The sequence below is a fragment of the Pangasianodon hypophthalmus genome, chromosome 6, assembly GCF_027358585.1.
Source record: "Pangasianodon hypophthalmus isolate fPanHyp1 chromosome 6, fPanHyp1.pri, whole genome shotgun sequence".
Lineage (NCBI taxonomy): Eukaryota > Metazoa > Chordata > Actinopteri > Siluriformes > Pangasiidae > Pangasianodon > Pangasianodon hypophthalmus.
The window spans coordinates 5,191,630-5,213,302 of NC_069715.1; the positions used below are offsets into that span (position 1 = coordinate 5,191,630).

At 39.7% G+C, this 21,673-nt stretch overlaps 2 protein-coding genes across 3 annotated transcripts in view; both read left to right on the top strand.

Moving 5' to 3' along the window:
- Positions 1–642: 642 nt before the first annotated feature.
- On the top strand, positions 643–8,877 carry fam219b (family with sequence similarity 219 member B). Its single transcript, XM_026927792.3, has 6 exons — positions 643–828; positions 2,450–2,558; positions 2,723–2,819; positions 4,102–4,176; positions 4,538–4,580; positions 4,930–8,877. Exons 1-6 carry the CDS (start codon positions 760–762, stop codon positions 5,080–5,082), a joined length of 546 nt encoding a protein of 181 aa, XP_026783593.1. The 5' UTR covers positions 643–759; the 3' UTR covers positions 5,083–8,877.
- A 3,193-nt stretch (positions 8,878–12,070) lies between these two features.
- Positions 12,071–21,673, top strand: part of LOC113534732 (AT-rich interactive domain-containing protein 3B) — a 68,318-nt gene continuing 58,715 nt past the window's right edge. Inside the window, exons 1-2 of one of the 2 annotated variants that reach the window (XM_026927688.3) lie at positions 12,071–12,424; positions 13,899–14,516. In XM_026927688.3, coding sequence (XP_026783489.3) covers positions 12,389–12,424; positions 13,899–14,516 — 654 coding nt within the window. In that variant the 5' untranslated portion in view covers positions 12,071–12,388. Of the gene's footprint in view, positions 12,539–13,898; positions 14,517–21,673 lie in introns of both variants that reach the window. The other variant, XM_053234823.1, reaches the window with a different exon arrangement.

The following is a 21,673-nucleotide window of genomic DNA, read 5'->3' on the forward strand; positions in this document are numbered from 1 at the left end:
CACGGTGGCTTTACAAAAGTTTTTCAGCATTTTATCCACTATTTAACTTTATTTCAAAGATCATTCTTTTCGTTATGTTCGTTTTCTATCTATCTATTTATCTGTCTATCTATTTGTATCTGATTAGAGTATCCTTTATTAAGAGCACATATTACGTCACGCTTAGAGACTTTTATTGTGAAAGTGGCTCTTTTCACAGTGATGGGACTTCCGGATCAGTTCAGTGAGTCACATCACTTGGAGCAGCTCAATAATAAGAGTCGACTCTTTCGGCTTCTAGTTGATTCATGGCCATTTTTTTCTTAAACAGGACAAAGTTTGCAATATTATGACCCCTGTTTGTCTAAACGTGGCTGATATTGTTTAATGAAATCTTACTGTGCTGTCTAATTAACAAAATAAAATAAAATTACTTTACAAAGCTCTGTAAATGTGCATTGGCATACAATAATATTATTGTTCTTGCTGTGTATGCGCTTCAATAAGAAGATTCAATGTATTTATCGTCATAGCTGATGTCTTTCTGTGTATAATACACTGTCTACATTACTTAAGAGAAATAAAAAGCATGAAAACCCTCAAACAGCTCATGAGTGTGAGTCGGCTCTCAGGATTCACTTAAAAGAGCCGACTCAAAGAGCCGATTCAAAGAGTCGACTCGCTTGGGATCTCAGAATGCTGTAGTTGTTGTAAACATGAATATCGTGACTGATACATGAACCATGACGTGACTGTTAGCGTTTTACTTTCGGCTCCAGCATGAACGACATCATGGAGGAACAGGAGAAGGAACAGGACAATCTGGTAGCCGGGTCTCCATCCATGAGAGTAAATTTTATTCTTTTGTTTTCTTTTCTTTTGGAGAAGCTAGCTAGCTATGCTAAGTGCTTTGACAGCTGTGTAGCTGTTAGCTAGCGTACAAGCTGTCATTAATCGTTACCTGTAGAAAATAACATTAATGTTAATAAGTTTATTTTAGTTTTCTCCATAACTTCAGTAGTAAATAACATCAAATCATCAAACAAGTCGTTTGTGAAAACTATCAGCTCAAACAAATAATAAAAATAACGACTTAACGTGTTAGCAAGCGGCTAGCGGTGCTTTTATTTATTTTATGTTTTTGTCATTATATTCACAAATATAATTTTCCACTGTTTAACAGAAACAGTTTAAGGTCCCTTTTATATGCATATGTGAAAAACATTGAAATATGAATTTTTTAAAAAATAATAATAAATTATCGGAAAGTTTTGCTCAGAGATATCGTGGAATATCGCGATATTTAGTGTTAAGCGTGAAACGAGACCATCGCAGGCAGATTAAATGGTATACCTAATAAATAACTGACTTTTAAGAATGCATTGGGTTCATTCCCATCATTTTTGGTGTAATATTAAGCTGATAATAAACGAAAATGCGTTTTTCATTTACATTTGTTTTGGCTCATCTTTAAAGATCACAAAGGGTGGCAATATTTTTGGAAGGCCCTATGGTGCTCTTTTAAATAATAATAATAATTGAGTAAGAGTTAACACTTAATCAAATCATGATTCATTCATTTTCAGCAAGCGCTTTATCCTGGTCAGGGTCATGGATGATCAGAGTTTATCCCGGGAATACTGAGCGTGAGGCAGGAATACACACTTGATTAGATGTCAGTCCGTCTCAGGGCACCACACACACGTTCACACACACGTTCACACACTCGTTCACACACACGTTCACACTTAGTTGACCTACAGGCATGGTTTTCAGGAGGCAGGAGGAAACCGGAGAACCCGGACGGACCCGAGGAGAACATCACCAGCAATGTAAAGCAAGAACAGCTGTAATGTTCCACACTCTGTCCATATGTAAAGAATGATTTTATATATATATATATATATATATAACTGTTCAGAGCATTTTGCAATTTTCTAGACATTTCCAAGCGTATAGTGGAGAATTTTGAGAGCAGTGTGCTCATGAAATCCTGCAATCCAGTGCAAAAGGTTAAAGTCCAGAACAGACACAGGTGCATTCTGCCGTTTTTAAAATTATGATAGGAGACGTATTTAATAATCTATGATTTTAATCAGGTCTGGCGTATTTGCTTGGCAAGCTGTCGAAATGCATCATCTTCTTCCCACAAACACTTGTTCGTTTGATACTAGCTTTTGAGCAAAGAGCGAAAATGAAGCTTTCGTACATGCGTCCTTTTAATAAATTACTGATATTGACGAGAAACTAAAAACAAAGTGGTCAATCGGTAGAGATTTCCCATTTCCCATTTCTACTAAGGAAACTAAAACACCAAAACATAACGGAGCAAAAAAACACAGACGCGAACCAGACCACACAGCTAAAAGGCATTAATGTGTGTAGTGAAGAAATGGGCTGCTGTGCTTCACTGTATTAAAGATATTTGCTCTGCAAATTGAGTGATTTATTTATTTTTAACCCCTCAAAGGCGGGCAGTAGCAGGAGCGGCAGATCGAAGCCGGCTGTGGATGGAGGAAACAGAGCGGTTGAGAAGAGAGGACCTTATATAATGGCCAAATCGATAAACATGAAACTGCGTGAGTAGAAGCTCTTTGTGGATTAAAATAAGTTTCCTGGCTATCACGAAGGACCTGCGTTTATATATTTCCAGACACGTCGTGTGTGGTGAGTTAAACATGATGCCATCACGCTGTTAACGGTTATCTTCGTGGCTTTCTGTCTGTGTGTGAATATTTTGCAGAGAAACCCAGAGAGATGGCCAGGAGAGTGTTTAAGAAGAAAGGCTTTTCCTCTTCCGGGGGAACAGTCCTGCAGCAGCCCAGGCATGGAGCTAAGAAGTGAGTGATCACCTCCTTCACACTAATAACTGTGACGAGCGATTGATCTATGCAGTATAACTCGTTTAAAGGTAAGACTTTCTACTGTGTTTACTGATGATGCCGTGAGCCGCCATGTTGATTTCACGCCACTTGCTGAACTCAGGGTTGAGGAGACCGTCCCAATGTGTAGGGAGGTGCCTTTTCTTTACTTTTTCTTTTTTTTTTCTTTACCCTGAAGACTGAACGCAGCGTTAATCAACACCGCCTGACCAATCGGAATCAAGAGTTCAACATCACTGTGTGTAAATTGTGTGGAAAAAAAAAAATCCCAGGTTTTCAACGTGGTTTCACACTTTTGGTCCTCACTATGTATAAATATATATGTATATGTATAACAATCTTTTAGGAAAAATTAAATTCTGTTGATTTTTGTTCTGATTAACTCTATCAAACCTGAAGATGTGGAAAAAGAGCCAGTAATCTAACACTAAGTATTGTTTGACAGATGAATGAGAGGTCGAGTTGTTTTTATTAGCCTTTTTTTTTTTTTTCTTCAATTCCTGCATTAAAATATAGAACTATGTAACGAATATATATAATATAGGAATATATAATTAATATAGGAGTACATTTGAACATTTTAGGCCCAGGTTTGATTCCCAGCCAGGGAAGCATTGCGCTCCCAGTGCCGGTCCCAAGCCCAGATAAAAATTGGGGAGGGTTGCGTCAGGAAAGACATCCAGCGTAAAATCTGTGCCAATTTAAAAATGCGGACTAATGACCCGCTGTAGCGACCCCTAACGGGAGCCGCCGAAAGAACAACAACGATAGCATTTGACCATTTTATCATACAGTATGTCAGTAGCATACACACTTATATCACACTTGTAAATCCACATTCAGTAAATGTTTCGGAATATTTATTTTCATGTTTGTGTTTTTTTTTTTTTTTTTTTTTTTTGAGTCAGAGTCACTGGATGTTCTCGAGGAACTAGCCGAGGTAGACTGACGGAGAAATTTGTCCATTTTTATTGCTGAGCTCCTGCGCTAGTGCGTAGCGCGTCAGGAGAGGAAAAAAAAAAAGACTACAATCATGTATCGTGTTCATAGTTGATAGAAATTTATAATATTAGTGAGTATTTGTGAGGAGAGAGATTTGTGTGTTTCTTTCGTGACTAAATCTTTGGGAAGCCCCTAATCCATCCATGCTGAGCAGGTTTTAAATGTTCTTCATTAAGAATGCTGTATGTTTTTGAGCTATGTGTTTAAAATGAGATTTGTGATTTCTGTTTTTATTTAGTGTGAAGTTCAATAAAGGATATGCAGCACTCAGTCAGAACGCAGAAGATCCACTAGTGTCTCTAGACTCGGACAGGTAAACGAACACGCTGTTTTACGTTCATACGTGGGTTTATTTGTGTGAAACAGCCGTAGAGTCTGAACCTCGCTTATTGCAGAGTGTACACAGTAATGATTTGTGTAATCTGTAATCAGTACTGTACAAAGAGACACCCTGAGCACACTTCTCCTTTGAAAGCAGTATTGTTATGTGTTGGGTTTTTTTTTCATTACTTACATGACTTTTGGATTCTTTTGTATTTCCACATGACGGCAATAAACTTTCATCTGCAAAATTCCTGTGCAGCTGGACCTGAATCAGCTGAAGTGTCTAGCAGTTAAAGTGTGTATTTAGTGTAAAGTGTTTCTGATTCATTTCCTCCCTGTTTCTCCTTCAGTGATGTAGAGCTGGAGTATTCATCAGGATATTCCTCAGCAGAGGTAAGACACGATGACGATGATGATCACTAACTCAAATAATTAACCACTTTGGCCTTAACCAGTAGTAACCTTAGATAGAAAGTTAGTGAAGTTTTAAATCATGTGGCACACTTTAACCTAGATTAAAGCAAAAGCAAAAAAAAAAATTTAAAAAAATCAAAATTTTCCCCAGAAGTTTTCTTCTTTAGTTTTATATTATATCTAACTTAACTAACAAGTAATGGAAGTCTGTTTTACCCTAAATTCCTAATACATTCCCAAATCTTTTTATATTGACTTTAAATTAAATGAAGCCGTGTGGTCTCATTTTTCTCTTTTTTTTTTCTCTCTTCTTATCTTTCTTCTGTAGATTCATCCAGATCTGAGCCGACAGCTGCTGAAAGATGGATACCGACTGGACGAGATCCCTGACGACGAGGATCTGGACCTCATTCCTCCCAAAGCCATGGGTTCCTCTATCTGCTGCTGCTCCTCCGATGGCGCGTCCTGCTGCCTGCAGTGAACTCTACCACAGCGCTTTTTCTCTCAACAGGATGCGGCTTTCACTCAGCACTTATGCTACAGGAAGTGAAATCCCACCTTTGAGAAGGAAACCATTACTGAGGCATTGTGGAACCGCCTGATGTTCTACCACACTGCGGCGGAATGTTCCCGAGTTCCTGAAGTGATATCTCTAATCTCATCCGCATCCTGTTTTCCCAACAGACGACCGGAGACATCCTTAATTTTGGCGCTTTTTTGTTATTTAAAGCAGCTTTTAATGCAGATCACAGTGTGAGGGTCAGCATAATATCGACGCGCATGCTCGTCTCTGCATGATTTCTGTGTACCGCATCTGTAGCGTACCGAATTTCAGTTCTTATTCGTGTCACTGTACTGAGGAAAGACAACTGAGTCAACTTTCGTAGAACGTTTTTATAAATATAAAAACTCTAAATCTGTATAATTCATCATTTCTGAGATGGGACTACTGTTTCAGAAAATGAACGTAGCCCAAAGTAAACACAGAAGTGCCTCGGTTTTGATTTGTTATTAAATCCAACAACTCCCTTTTAGATTTCCGTTTTATTTTCCGCAACGGGAAATATCCAGATGCTGCAGATGTGGTGCAGATTAGGTTAAAAAAGCTGGTTCCTTTAAGATCATCTTTAGGTTACTAGACTAAATTTCTATCCAACTTAAGGCCAAACCATCTTCATGCTAAACCGCGACTGTATCTTTGACAGTAACTGATTTTATTCTGGTTTAATTCCAGTCCTGTCAGACCTGCCAACTTTCAGACATTTTGCATAGTTCTAGGACACTAGTATGAGTTATCACCCAAAATTACGCAAAAGGAGCTGTCTTCTTCGACATTTGAAACTGGAGCGATTAACAGTTGCGTAGGTGTTTTGAACTCTTTGATATTTAGTGACATCCTGGAAGCCCCGCCCCCTTCCCACCATCTCACATAAGTAAAGTTTTGGCCAGCGCTCTCATCTCGACTCGATTTTCCCACTTGAAAAAGCACTGCAAGGTAAACGGAGAATGTTGAGAGTTCATTAATGTGAAATAAAATCTACATTTTTGGCTTAGCTAACATCATTTAGTTAATAATAGTTAACTGTATTTATTAGGGATGCACTGAAATTTCAGCCACGGAAAATTTTCAGCCAAAAAATGGTCAAAAACGGAGAACCAGGGGGTGGAGCAGGATCTGATCTGACTCCTCCTCCTCCTATAAGCCTGTCAAAACAACACATTTAACACTAAGTTATCTCCACCCCCTGGACTAATAATTAACTGACTTCCGTAATATAAACAAGCCCCTAATGATCTAGGTTTGGAGCAAAACCTGAGGATAGAGATCCAGAATGTCACCAAATATTTAAAAAAAATATATATAACATGAGGTTTTCCCACCCCATGATGGAAATCAGTGTTTGTGTGATATCCTGGAGGGCATAGCGCTAAAGTGGGTCACATGGGTCGACACAGTAATCCATAACATACCCTTCTCCAGGTATCTTACATTTGTTGTGATTCTCACGTGTGAAGCTGAGGAAGTTCTTTTCTTCTGCCAGCGTTTTTATTTTACACTTAAAGCTTTACATTAGTAGTGACAACTCGACGCTTTAACGAGAGACGGCTGCCTGGAGAGAGCAGTATTTACTTTCTTTTTTTTCTCTTTAGTTTTTAGGTGCATTACATGTTACTGATATGTGAGGAAAAACACAGTAAACCAGTATCTTTTTTTTATATTTAAACCATTACTACTATTGTATTTTGCTTGTTTTTTTTTAAGTTCCCTTATTGACTGTGTTTTAATAGTGAAGATTTTTGGTTCTTCGCTCATCATGGCATTGAAAGGTGTATTTTATGATATTTGCTCTTTTGGGATTTTGTTTACATTTTTTAGACCCTGAAATTAGCATTGTCCAAAACTGACAAGTCGAGGAATACATGTGTTTTTTTTTTATTATTTTTTTTTTTTTTTTTTTTTTTTACAAAGGAGTTGGTGTTGGTTAAAGAGAGGAAGAGATAGAATCATAAATTCATTAGCCAGCCCACCAAGCAAGTCCTCCAGTGTGTTGTCAGGACCCATGATTTGGTCGCCTAGAAACGTGACCAAATACGCTAAAAAGTGGTAGCTAATGTAATGTAATAGCATATGGTGAGGAAGGTAGCTAGTTAAGTGCATTAATACAGACAAAGGGAACGAATATGTATGATCACGTAGTGCATCATGTTCACGCTCTTGACAAAACGTCAGCAAGTTGTTGGTGAACGTTTTAGCTACGAGGTCTGAGTCTGGCTAGTGTCTCTCGCTATGTTTAACCACGTATGTGGTGATTGCGTGTAGTAAGCAGGAGAGTTATTTGAGGGCTTTGCGCTACATTTTTATCTTGCTCGGTTTCGCAACTATGAATAAAAAACAGATAGCTGGGACATGAGATCTTCTTGTACCAGGTGCTTGTCCATCCCTGAGTGTTGTAAAGTAGATGATGTGTGTGTTCTGAACAGGCGGCGGAATCCTGTGATATTGATCTCCCCCATCATGTGCTAACGCCACCATGTTTCGCACCACTTCAGGTGCTTGGACCCCGTCATGTCAATCCTATGTTTGTGAAACGCACAGTAATTAAATGCCACGGCCTGTCTGTCATCTGCGCACGCAAATGACTCCACGTGGTTTAAAAAAATGTTCTACTGTCAGCCAGATTGCTCCTCGACTAGTGCAGCAGATAGTGGGATTCAGAAAGACGAGTGTGTGCTGTCGTTACAGCATCGTGGTGCAAGACACCATCGTGAAGCGCATTAAGTATAAACGTAATGAATCAAATGAATATCGTTTTGTTTTCTTTGTCTGCAACTATGAATGAGAAAAACTAATAGCCAGGACACACAGTATGCGTGCTTGGCCCATCTTTGAGTGGACCAACCTGTTTGCTCTGAAAAGAGGGTGGGGGATGTGATATCACCTTTCATGTGCTAACGCCACCATGTTTCACACCACCTCTGGTGCTTGGACCCCTGTGTCGCATCAGTCCCATCGGATAAAATGTAAAAACATTAAGACCCAAATCGTATCAGTACAGTTTGGTGCACAGTTCTTCACTTCACTGAACATTAGTGTGTGATACATTACAGCGTCTGCGAGCTGCACATTTCAAAAATACAGAATATAGGAAAATTAACCAGGACAAGGAGCAGGATTGTCTCTTAATTTACCTGTAAGGGGCACTATGCTATTTTTATTTTTACATTGTACTGGAAAATAAAAGTAAAAGAAAGATTTCCTAATGTCCTGTGCCAGGATATATGGGATTGGTGTTGAGTATAGTGTTTTATGTTATATGGAAGTTTATTAACTACAAGTTTGTGTGAGGAAAAAAGGAAAGGGACGTGTTTGCATAGTTAGCTAAGAAGTTATTTACTGTGTTGATGCTTTATGTGTGTGTGTGTGTGTGTGTGTGTGTGTGTGTGTCATGTATTATTTTGAGTGGTTGATGTGGACATAACTGTTGCACTTGGAGCGCTGAGTGGACTTTTCCTCTCCTTCACTATGCAACTAATCGGACAATCTTTATTCTTCACCCTCTACGTAGCAATTATTAATCGTTGCTCAGTTTCACATGCAATAACTTTACTATGTTTTTGATGTGATTGTGGAAAAAACACTCATTTTTATTTTAAACTACATATGAAAATATATAAAGACTTGCATTGTTAGTAGAACACACACCTGTATAACATCTGGCTTTTTACTGTAACTACTCAGTAACTAGTATTTGAGATTAAAATATGTTGGAGTTTATCCGTATGAGAGTACTTTTCATTATGCAGCATTTTCAAGTTCTGTCTTTTCAAATCATTGCTGAAAAATGATAAAGAAAGGAAATTCATTTCTGAAATCAGAATAAGAAATAAACCTTTATGTAAGGAATAATACACTTGGGGATGTACTGTTCTAGGGAAATAATCAAAGACCAGGTGGTGTGATGAAGCACAGTTACGCTTACCACCCTGAAGTTGATTGTTTTCCAATGATGGCACTTCCTGAACTGGTTTCTTCCTCTTATACAAAAGGAATAAGTCAATACAGATTTATATTTATTAAAGAGTGACACATCATACTCTTATCCGTTTCTAGTTACATTTAATGTTGTGGGACGTCCATGAAACAAGTTATCGCTCACGTTATAGCAGCTATAACCAGTCGTTCCCTCACCAAACTCCTCTGTCCAGAAGACTTTCCTCATGTTATAAGGCGCTGACACTGGAGACTCCTTCCATAGATGTTAAATAAACATCTCCTTAGAGAAAACTTCTCCATATCAACAATTATACATTTTCTGTATTAAGTAACAGCACATTGTTAATTTGTTTATTGTTAGACTTTCAATCCCTGTGAACAAGTTGTTGCTATAGAAACGGTATGAAAACCAGCGCATTAATATAAACCTGTGGTTTGCCTCGGAGCCGGATGTACCGTCAGAGCTGCTGTTATGGAAAATTAGATATGAGAATTTAACAGCATTGTGGTGTAAAGGAAAAAATGAATGCTCTACATTCAGGAAGTGTGACGCAAGATAAAGGGTATAGATGTTCAGGGAGAAACACAGGAATCAATCCTATGGTTTATTTCTTTATATTTGCTACAGATATCCTCTTGCCCATGCCACTATTCTGTTTTCTTAGGACACATAGTATAGAACAAATATGGATTCATCACAGGACCAGCCCAAGCATCTGGATTTATTACCACTAGTCACTGTGTTATTACATTTCACCACTAGGTGGCGGACATGAATAAGAAATGGATCCAGATATTCAAGAAAATAACAACACCTTAAAATGGTTAAGGTGCTTAAGGTTTAATCTTCAGTTATAGAAGTCTTCTGCTTTACAAATTGAATATGTATAGTCTCATTGCTTTTATTTTTCCAGCCTGTAAGGAGTCACCTTCTCTATACTCCTATTTTTAGTTTTAATTTAGTTTCTAATTAGATATTTATTCTTCATATAATGTTCTATTTAAGCTTTTCTTGTGTTAAATGCTATATCTGTTTTGCGATTTATCCTTTTGCTGTTTTATATAATTGTCATTTTGTAAAGCACTTTGAACTGCTTTTTGTATGAAAGGTGCTATATAAATAAACCTCATTATTATTATTATTATTATTATTATTATTATGATTATTATTTTCTCCTTGTGTGCATCATCCTGAATTTCTGTGTGTGGTGTGATATCTATTTCTGCATCCTGTTTCATTAACTATTAAACTTTGCTCTGTCTGTTTCCAATTAACAACGCTGTTCGTTTTTAGATCTAATAAAAGTCTCTTTGTCACACTGCTTATTTCCCTAGATAATAATCTGTGATTGATAGCGAACAGGAGACACCGTTTGCATTTGCTGGAACATGAGACGACTAATTGCGACACTGAGCTTAAATTTCTACACAGTGTGACTGCAGTGTTCTTGGGGATATTTAGAAAAAGGAAAGGAAACCTTTTTGGAAAAGGATTATTTATCTATCTATCTATCTATCTATCTATCTGTTTATCTGTTTATCTGTATGTGTTGTGTGTGATCTGATCTTTAAAGTGAGAAATCACCAGTGTGTTTCTGTCTCCTTATAAAAATGGTTTCATTACATTACATAACTAACTACCATCAAATGTATTCATTAAAGCCATTAAAGCTTTTTATGCCTGATGTTTTTTTATTCCTAAACCAGGTATACTATGTTCCTTTTTTTAAATTAATAGTTTACATTCATTAAAGTTGGTTTATGTTTGTTTTTTAATTAGATTCGGATTAAAGCACTTAAGTTAAAATGATGAATCAATTCATTTTAGAAAGATAATGACTTAGTTACTGTGCCAGCTTTGATAGAGCTTGCACTTTGCACCAGTGTAAAGTCACTTTAAATAAAATCACTCACTCTCTGGGTATCCCCAGATCCTAGTTTATTATTAAAATGATTTTAATTTTTACTTTTTACACTTCCTTATAAATCTAGTGAGGCTGTGTGTAACATCCCTCTTTTTATTTCCTGAACTTACAAAAAAATCTAAAAAAAAAAAAAAAATCAGTATATATTATAAAATCAGTAAGCTTGTGTTTAACATTTTTTGAATGAAAAAAAAAAATGCTAACCTGCTAGATATCACCAGGCTTATTATTATTATTATTATTATTGTTGTTGTTGTTGTTGTTGTTTTCCCTTTATTATGAAACCAGTAAGCTTGTATTTAAATATTTAACTTTTTTTTAAAAAAAATTAACTCTTTTTTTTTATTTCCTCCTTTTTTAATTTTTTTAAAAACTCCCTGCGTATCCCCAAGCTTATTATTATTATTATTATTATTATTATTGTTGTTGTTTTCCCTTTATTATGCAACCAGTATTCAAATATTTAACTCTTTTTTTAATTTCCTATTTTTTAAAATTTTTTAAAAACTCCCTGCGTATCCTAACACCCCAAAATGTCTCATTGTTTTTTCCCCTTTATTATGAAACCCGTGAGACTGACTGAAACATCCTGGATTTCTTGAATTAAAAGAAAAAAAATCACTGATCCATGAGTAGGAGTACCCCTGGACCCCAGTATATTCCCATTGCTTTTTTTTCTTACTTGCTTTTTTCAGTTTGTTATAAAAATCTATGATCCCCTGAGTATCCTTTACCTCAATATATTCTCATTCTCTAATTTATTTATTTATTTATTTATTTGAAAACTATGGTTTTAAAGCTTGCCAAAATATTACAGGCTTATGATTAAAAAAAAAGGCCCATTTTGTTCAATATCTCAGACTAGATATTATTTATTGATGAGCTGGAGGAGTTATTTGTTAATAATAATAATAATAATAATAAATCTATATTTTAAGCTGGAGCTAGTGAACCTGTTGACCTCGTGCATGAGAGCTTGCTGTCAGTGCGTTATAGTGGGCGGGGCTTTGTCGTGTATGGGCGGTGCTTTGGCTGAACGGGGCGTGGTTTGTGGAGAGGAGGCGGGGCTTGGCGTTAATGCCAGCGCGAGACACTGAGCTCGAGCGCTACAGGCGTTAGGACATTATGTGATTGGGTTCTTCACGTTTCCGTGCTCCAGCGTCGCGTTAAACTTGTTTATTTGGAGTGGAGTGGAGCTCGTTAGCGTTTTATCATCGTTAGTTCGGATTGTTGTCGTTGGTGTTGTTGTTTTTATTAATAGTAATTTCTCCAGGTCGGTTGCTGAGTTGCATGCGCGCGCGCGTGTTGACGGCGAGAGCGGTAGCGAGAAGTGAAGCGCGCGAGGAAAAGGGCGAAGAGCCGGAGGGATGGTGGACAACTCCAACAGCGCCAAGACTCAGATGGTGAGGGAACCAAAGCCACTTGAACACTCTTAAACCCTGTCCAAAGAGCAGCTAGAAGTGTGGATCTGAGTGATCTGAGTGATCTGCAGCTTCATTTCGGCGTCAGCTGTGGAGGTCTCGTGCGCCTGCACTCCTCACACACACACACACACACACACATATATACACACACATAACATTTATTTTATTATTATTATTATTATTATTATTATTATTATTATCACTTCTAATCACCACGCTAGCACAGGTGATAAAGTGAAAATCCTCTTGCTTTTGCAGTTAAACTTCATTTCTAATTCCACTGAAGTCCAGCTTGTCTCTTACTACAGCCGTGTACATGCGTACTAAATAGTATCTATGTAAACATAGTAGGCTACGTAACCAACGGTCGCGTTCTCGCGCGTCGCCATGACTACGTTCCATACTGCCTACTAGCGTACTAATGAGTATGACAAAGCAGTGCGCGAGCTCGGCTTGTGCTGTGTGCTGTGTGTGTATATAGTACTCTTAGTATGCATGCGGTTTGGGAGTTTGTTTCCACCGCGCCTGAAGCTTTTCATTTGCATTATTTGACCAGCAATGATGTGTAATGTGATATATAATTACATATCATTTTATAAACCTATTTATATCTGTATAATTATGTATAAATATATATGTTTAAAAAAAAAAAAAAGCAGCACGTGGGTGTGGTACTGTATATTTTTATAGATTTCTGCTGCACAGGATGGTCCAGTCTGTGTTTATGATAATTACAATTTATGGTTATAAGGTTATATTTTTCAAAATCACCAGATAATTTTGCTTCGATTCTTTATTTAGCACTGATGTTTCTTTTTTCGGGGGGCCTCCTTTGAACCCAAACCTCATCATAGTCCTCTGGAAGTGTGTGATGAAAACATCATGGCCCTTACAGTGCACTCAAATCACTCATCAAATAATTGTCTGGTTGCTCAGGCCTTGTTTTTTAAGCCTGGAAATGTTTTAGTTGTTTTTGCACTTCCTCTTGCTCACAGCGTAACCCTAATCTTCGCTTCCACCGAATGTTAATTGGAGATCAAAGGCGGCCGTATAATTTATTGCCCCCCTGTCTGTCGAAGTCCTGACACACAATTACACCTAGAAAGCCTTGTGCTGGCTCATGCATTATTTCAGAGAGAATAGCTCCAGGCTGCGGTATTGATTCAGTGCACTCAGCAATGCATTATAGATCGAAGACGGAGAAATATTCAGCTGCTCTGATTGTTGGAAGGATACGAAGGATAATACTATGAGAGACTGTGCCGAGTAGCAAGAGATGTTTTCGTTATCAGATTGCTGTTTTGTGTCATTCTGACGATTGGATTAAAGGGATTTTGTTTCATGGGAAGCCTCAGCGCTTCTGAGATGTAATTAGAGTTGCATGTTTATGGCAGGTCATTGACGACTATGTTACTTCCTCTCTGGCTCCCCCTCCTCTCTTTCCTTCTCTCAGGAGAGCAGTTTAGGAGGCAGCGTTTACCCTCAGGGAGGTGCAGCGGGGGTGAAGCTCGAAGCTGTGATGGAGCATTTGCAGCGGCAGCAGCAGGCGCGTTTGGAGATGGAGCGCAAGGAACGGCGCCTGCGTGACGCTCATCTGATGTACGCTCAGCAAGTGGCCGCTCAGCACGCCATCCTGGCGGCGGCCCGAGCCTCGGCGCTGGGCAGCAGCGCTAAAGCCCAGGTGCACGGGGTTGCCCTGGAGAGGCCGGACGAAGTGGCTCGGGGCAGGGACTCGGGCGACGACGACGACGATGGCGATGATGTCGATGCTGATAACGATGACGAAGAGGAACCGATGGCTGATGAAGGCAGCGAGGAGGAGGAGGACGGCCCAGTGAGCGGGCTGGAGTTTTTGCGCAAGCAGACGCTGGCGCTGCAGCAGAGCGCCATGGCCAGGCAGTTTACAGGCTACGCTGCTGGCACTGCGGCAGGAACCAGGATTCAGAGAGACGATTCGTCTCCCATCAGGGTCAAACAGGAGCCAGAGGATGAACTTTCACCTGCTGGTCCGCAAACAGCCACATCTCCAAACGGACAGGCCGACTGGGGCTACGACGAACACTTCAAACAGGTAAGAATGACGGAGTGCACTTTCCTCATCCTTTGTGCGAGAGATGAGCTAAAAAAATGTCAGAAAAAATAAGAATACTGAAATCAAATATGGTGTGTCCTAAATTCCTTTTTGTGGAGTGTCCTTGAGGAAAGGTATTATATAAATGAAGTGTGCTTTCACATCTATTAGGCTGTGTTTTTGAGTCTGAATCAGATTGAAATTGATTCTTTTGTTCTGTTGCTGTTTGGTTTCACATTGTATGTCAAAAACAACAACAAAAAAAAAACATCGCCTGTGGGGCGTGTAAAGCTACTCAAAAAACTCGTTCATTCATTGGTCAGAAATATGGCAGTGGAAAAGATCTAGCTCTGTCCTTTGGTTCAGTTTAGCATCTCTCATCTACAGAAAAACCCTTTCGGCATGTTTGATTCACTTCCTGCAGGCGAGTCGATTCAGAGTCAAATGGTTTTCTCATTGTAATCGAGTTTCACTTGGAAGTGAACTGAAACCTCTTCGCTCAGACGCTCTCGGTTCGGTTGTTTCAGTCCACTCCCGAGTGTGATGTGTGCTGTGTTCTCACCTGCATAAAGAACCGCGCCGAGGCGGAGAACACACCAGGGTTCGAGTCAAACAGACTGAACACTGCATATGTGAAAGCAGCCTAAAGAAACTCATCCTTGATTCTTTGCAGTAAAGCTGGGATATCTGTAGCTACCGAGCGACAGAAATCTATCAAATGAATTTTTTTTTTTTTTTAAATATAGTTATATAAGTATTTACTTTAGATGAATTGGGTGTCGTCTGTTTGCATCATGATGTTGTGTGAGACTTCTATTAGCTACATTAAACTCAGAACTAAAGAAGCAAACGTTACACGTCAAACATGTCTTGGAATATTGGCGGATTTTTTTATTTTTTTTTCACAGCTTACACACGAAGGAGTACGGTCATGTGGTTTGCTTGTTTCCTTGTGTACAGTGTTACCCATCAAAAAGCTTTGATTTATGAAAATCAGCAGCACAGGTTGATGCAGCGTGCTCTCAGCACACACAGTCTCTCTCTCTCTCTCTCTCTCTCTCTCTCTCTCTCGCTCTCTCACTCTGAAACACACTTTTCTCTCTCGTATGCCTTATACGCAGTGTAATACGAGTGCCTGCCGCTGACAGCTCGAATGCTGTTCAGTCACCTGTTACAGAGCTGGAGTCGGGCCAAGCGCCGTGCGTACTAATCCCTCAGAGCCTGCGGAGGTCTGAGTCACGCCGAGGCGCTCCCGCTGTCAGCTGTGGGGAGAAAGAAAACCCTGGAAGTGTGTGCTGGCATCAAGCCAGAGCTCATACGTCACACTTTCACTTTGCACTCGCTCTCTGACTGTGTCTGTGTGTGTGTGTGTGTGTCTGTGTGTGTGTGCGTTTCCCATGCTCCTGGCTGAATGTCGGCAACGCTTGGCCAGACTCCAGGGTGTGTAGAGAGCAGTTTTGACAAAGTTCCCAGGAGGGACGTGTGTGTGTGTGTGTGGGTGTGGGTTGATGTGGTGTTAAAACGCAGCGTAGTCCTCCACAGGAATTTCCTGGCACAGAGTGTAACATTCATTTTCAAACTGAAAGTAAACGTATGTGTGAGTGTGTGAGTGTGTGTGATCTCTGGGCAAACATGACTCCCGTGCTGAATGTGTGCCAGCACACACTCCCCCTCAGGTCTCACTTCCTCCGAGCATGCCATCGTAACGCTGCCAGCTGTTTGGGGCTGAGGCGGCGAAGAGGAAGTGAAACGAGACAGTGCTGTGGTTAAAACAGCACGAAGGTGTTGCTGTGAAATCTGGGATGTGTGTGATCAAGGCGCGATTGTGCAGCTTGTCGATGTTGACATGTGTTAAAGAAGTGTTAAAGAAAACTTACTGACACCGCATCAACAATCAGACATGTTTATTTTAATCGGTATACGCGTTCAAGTCCCCGTGTGCTAGCTGTCGCTATAGAAACCATCACGCTCTTTTTGATCTCCGCACATTGCTGTGAGTGGATAAATGTCATTATGAGGACGTTCGGGACAAACAGATGGCTCTGCTGGCATTGAAGCGGATTAATGGGCGTTTAGTAAGGAACAAAACGCAGCACCTGTGCGGTTATAGCAAAATAATCAACAATGTTAACTGTGGTGTTGCTCATGTTCCTTATTTTCAAAATAATAGCTGAAGTCTGAAGTCTTTTATTCCTCTTACACCACTGCAATTTACCAACATGTTGAAAGAACGTGTTGTACTTTTTATCCATTTATAGTTACATTTAATATACTGTAATGCAGCTCTAATCAGTCGTCCCCTCTCCAGCCTCTCTCTCTCTCTCTTACTCTCAATTTTCCTGCCTCGGAAAACTTACAGACTTACAAAGCACTGACACTGGAGACTCCTTACAAAACCGCTAAATAAACATCTGCTTACAGGAAACACTTACACACAGCAGTTACACACTTTTGTGTGTGTGTGAGGCTGCCATGTTTGTGTCTTTGTTCCTTAAACAACAGAGTATATAATTGTCAAACAGCAAGGATGAACACAAAGAGCACACACTCATGCTCTCCGTGTCCAGTGATACAGTTTTGTGTGTGTGTGTGTGTGTGTGTGGGCAGGCGAGCACAGTGGGATGTACACCTGACCCCCATAATCCTCTGTGTGTCTCTGGGGACCTGGGCCCCCCCTATGGTGTTAGCAACAGCGCTAGCTCCCTTCCCCCTCTCTGTCTCTCTCTTTATCCCAAGGTGATTAAAAGGATTTTAATTGAAGAAAGAGAGCAGTGTTTACTCGACACCGAGTGTGTGTGTGTGTGTGTGTGTGTGTGTGGACGTTGAAAAACTGATTTTCTTTTATTCTCCTTTTTATAATGCACATGGTTTTTCACATTTATTTGAGCTTCAGATAGCAAAAAGAAAGCTTCCTTTCCTTTGCCCTGGTTTTTATTATTATTTTTATTCACTCGTATCAAACACAAGCTAGTTTTGCATAAGTTAAAGCCCTTGCACACACAATCAGCTTCTTTAAAAGTTGGGTTTTGATTGATTTGATTTGTTTTGTTACCATATCCTTCTTCTGGATAAAACACATTTCTCCCAGAACAGAGACCAGTAATTATGCTAATTAAGCTTATTTTAACAATTACCGTCATTTCTGCCTTCCTCAGCTGATTAAACATAATCACCTGTGATTGGTGCTGAAGTTAGCTAGATTTTTTTTGTTGCATAATTAATTATTTTTTCCCCCAGATATCGTGTATGATTTTTTAGGTGAAGGAATGAAACACTCTGGGATGCGCTGTTACAAAAAAATGACCAAATTTGGTTAGAAAAGCACGACCTGAAGTGTTTTATTCCTCTTACACTGCAGCAGTTTATTAAACAGCATCACGTCATACTTTTTATCCATTTATGTTTACCTTTAATGTTGTGGAATGTCTACGAAACAGGTCAGTTCCTGTTGTCGCTTGTATTATAGCAGCTTAAAGTTAATAGGACACAAAAGTGCAGCTTGCTGAGAATCCAGAAACTTCCAGAGCGCTGACACTGGAGACTCCTTCCATAAATTTTACGTAAAAATCTCCTCCTCACAGAAGACTTCACCACATCAACAACTATGTTCATTAGTTTATTATTAGTCTTATGTGGAGTGTCTGCTATACGAGTGCCTGTGTAAGTTGTTACTACGGAAACGTTATTACATCATTAGCAATATTATCGACTCCTCCTCCTCCTCCTCCTCCAGTTTGTTTATAGAAGGAACGAATGGACGTTGCATAATTTAAGCGTTTCCGCAGTAACGCAGCGAGCTGACTCGGCTCAGCCGATCAATAAGGCTTGTGTAAGAGAGAGAGAGAGAGAGAGAGAGAGAGAGAGGATGAGTGGCCTCGTTTGTCCCTCATCTGTGAGGGACGGGGTAGCGAATGAAACCGTGCGTATTGTGAAAACGCAGGAAATGGTTGAGGTGCTGTGTCTGAGGCTGTGGTTTTCCTGTTGAAGCGTAACACACACCACGTTCACGACTCTGATCAGGTGGATTATTTGCTCATGTGAAGAACTGGCGGTTTCCCGGTTTCTACACGAATCTCGTGCGCACTTCTGAAGAAGCCGGGTCCATCAGCCGATCTCTGTGAAGATGATTTAAAATGGGAATTTTATTCATCAGCTCAGGGTCTAATTTATTTTGACTTCACGTTAGAGTATGACTGATTATGAAAACTTTTATGAAGCTAGTCATTCAGACAGCTGATATCACCTGACATCTTTTTATTTCTTCAAAAATTACGCCAACAGTTTACGTGAACCAGGGTTTTACTCGTAGCATCAACTCCACAAAAATGAAAATATATAATATATGTTCGAGTGTGAAAGTTTTCACACCCTTAGGACAAAATGGAAGAAGAAAGAAATTAAAATAGTAAGATATTTAACATGTTAATTGTTTCTTCATGTTAACTGTTAAATAGTGCCTGCTAATATTTAAAAAAAAACAAAAAAAAAAACAGTAACGCTTCATTCAGCTTGCCTAAACTGGACTCTCTACAAACTCAACAGATGTTTGTCTGTCTTTCAGCATGTCATAATTTTTGTTCCCCCTTTTTTTTCTTTCCAAATTATTATTTAATCCCTAGTCAGTTCTCCCTTGGTGTACAAAAGCTACTAAATTTTCAAACTGCTGCTCGTGCTGCATCACAGGGCAGCGTAACACACTCTGAGGAAAGCGCTATCTGCCCTCTTCCGCATACTTGACCTCACAGGTGCCCATGATTGGCTAGTGTGTATTCTCTGATTGACAGGGGAGAGAGAGTATGCCCCTCCCACGGCCAATTTTGATCTCTTGGACTCCCAGCTACGGTTAGCTGTGGCATCGTCGTCGGGAGTCGAACTTGCGATCCATCCCTGACGTAGCGTACACAGGGACGAGATCTAAAATTTACATCACGTAATGGCTGAACTGATGGTTTATAAATGATCTACTAAAATTTAAGAGCAATGAAAAAAAAAGTTGACGATCTATAAAGTATCTTTAAAAGATCTACTATAAGAACATTTAACATGTTTGCATTAATACGTTATCGTTTCTATAGCAACAGCGTACACAGGGACTTGTATGGTGGATGCTGTACAGTACGTGTGTAATTGTTGATATGGGGAGGTTTTCTGTGAGGAGATGTTTATATACGTTTATGTGTGTTTGTGGAAGGAGTCTCCAGTGTCAGCACTTTGTAACAAACAGGAGTTTGTGACTTTTGCAGTTTCTTGGTAACATGACAAGCTGCGTATTTTTTTTGTTTGTTTGTTTTATTTACTTCAAGAGAGAGGAGAAAATAGAGGCTGGTGAGGGAACGACGGTTTATAGTGAGAACAGGAACTAACCTGTTTTTTGAACATTCCGCAACATTCAGTCTAACGATAAATCGATAAGAAATCACAAAAAAAAAAAAAAAAAACGTTAAAGCTGAGGAACTTCAGAGCACGTGCAGATTTCAGCAATCCAGTCCTGCAGATCCGTCAGGTCCTGATGCGGATGGATGTGCGGGTGGGTGTGCCATGCAGCCAAACCACAAAATGCCAGAATGAATTCCTTTTTTTTTTTTTTTTCTCCCTGAGGTGTTGAAAATCCTGATTAAAGACAGTTAACACAAACCCCAAAATAATCCTACAGAGGAAGACGTAGTAGTCGTTACTGGTTGTGATGAATGTTTATGCACCTCTCCATGTCGCACGTTTTCATTCTGCATTATGTCGAGAACGTTCAGGCGCCTTATTAACACGAGCGTGACGTTTAGCGTGGCAGCTTGAGCCCATGATGTTTACGGTGTTTGTGCAGCTTTACCGGTGCGTGGTGTTGTCTGAGATGCGTCATTAGCATGTGCTACGGCTCATTAACAGAAGCTTCATTCAGCAGCAGCAGACTGTTTCACTGACAAACATGGCTTTGTGCAAATCTTATTTCTTAAATCATATTTTTTAATATATGTTTGAGTGTGTGTGTGTGTGTGTGTGTGTGTGTGTGTGTGTGTGTGTGTGTGTGTGTGTGTGTGCGCGTGTGCGTAACTGATGTGTGAAAGCACAAGGTACTGACATGGATTGTGTCACAGTTCTGGTGCAGATTTTAAAGAAAAATAAAGAGAGAGAGAGAGAGAGAGATAGATAGAGAGCAAGTCAATGTCTGTTTGTCTTTTTTTCCCCTCCACTGACTTGCACCTAATTTTCATCCATGTCGCGCTTGTAAATTTTCGACATCAGGAAGCGCACAGCACAGCGACGATGTCCAGAAATCAGATTTTATGCATCTTTTAAACCACATGCATTTAGCGTGAAGTGAGATTTTGTTCGTTTTTTGTGTTTTGTTTTGTTTTTTTGTGTGTGTGTGTGTGTGTGTTAAAGTTCTTTCTTTTTTTTTTTTCTTTTTTTTTTTTTTTTATTAAAAAAGATGTCTGTCTGAGCAAAGTGAATTGTGCTGACAATAAAACACACTTATTCAAAGGTCTAAGTGTATTTGTGTGTAGGAGAGAGTGGGTGGTAGTGGGTAAATGTGCATGTGTGTGTGTGTGTGTGTGTGTGTGTGGAGACAGCACTGCTTGTACAGTCCTGTCCCTATCATCGGGGCCTTGAGGATTCCTGAAGGCCAGAAATAGAGGTATTGAATGTAGGAGGCCGGTGGTGTTGGGGGAGGGGAGAGGTAGGTGGGTGTGTGTGTGTGTGTGTGTGTGTGTGTGTGTGTGTGTGTGTGTGTGTGTGTGTACGTGGGTGTACGTAAATTCGCTGGGGGTTGGGAGCAGGAAGCGTCGCCCTGTTTCAACACTGCTCTGCCCCACCCAGAGAAAACATTCCTGAATTAAAGGTTTAACCTTCAAGCAGCACAACTGTCTAGCTGGGATTCGGTTAAGATGTGTGTGTGTGTGTGTGTGTGTGTGTGTGTGTGTGTGTGTGTGTGTGTGTGTGTGCCCACGCTGTATTGTCCTACGTTCTCACAGTGTCGTATGTGTATGTTATTAGTAACATTAGCGTGGATCAGTGACGCTGTAGTTATAAAAACGGTGACAGTTACAGGTTAATTTAACCACATCCACTTTTTATAGCGCTCGCTGCAGATGTCTCGCACGCTTCTTCCTGATTATGTTTATCTTGCCGTATTCTAAAAACTCCAACTTCCTGCTTTTTAT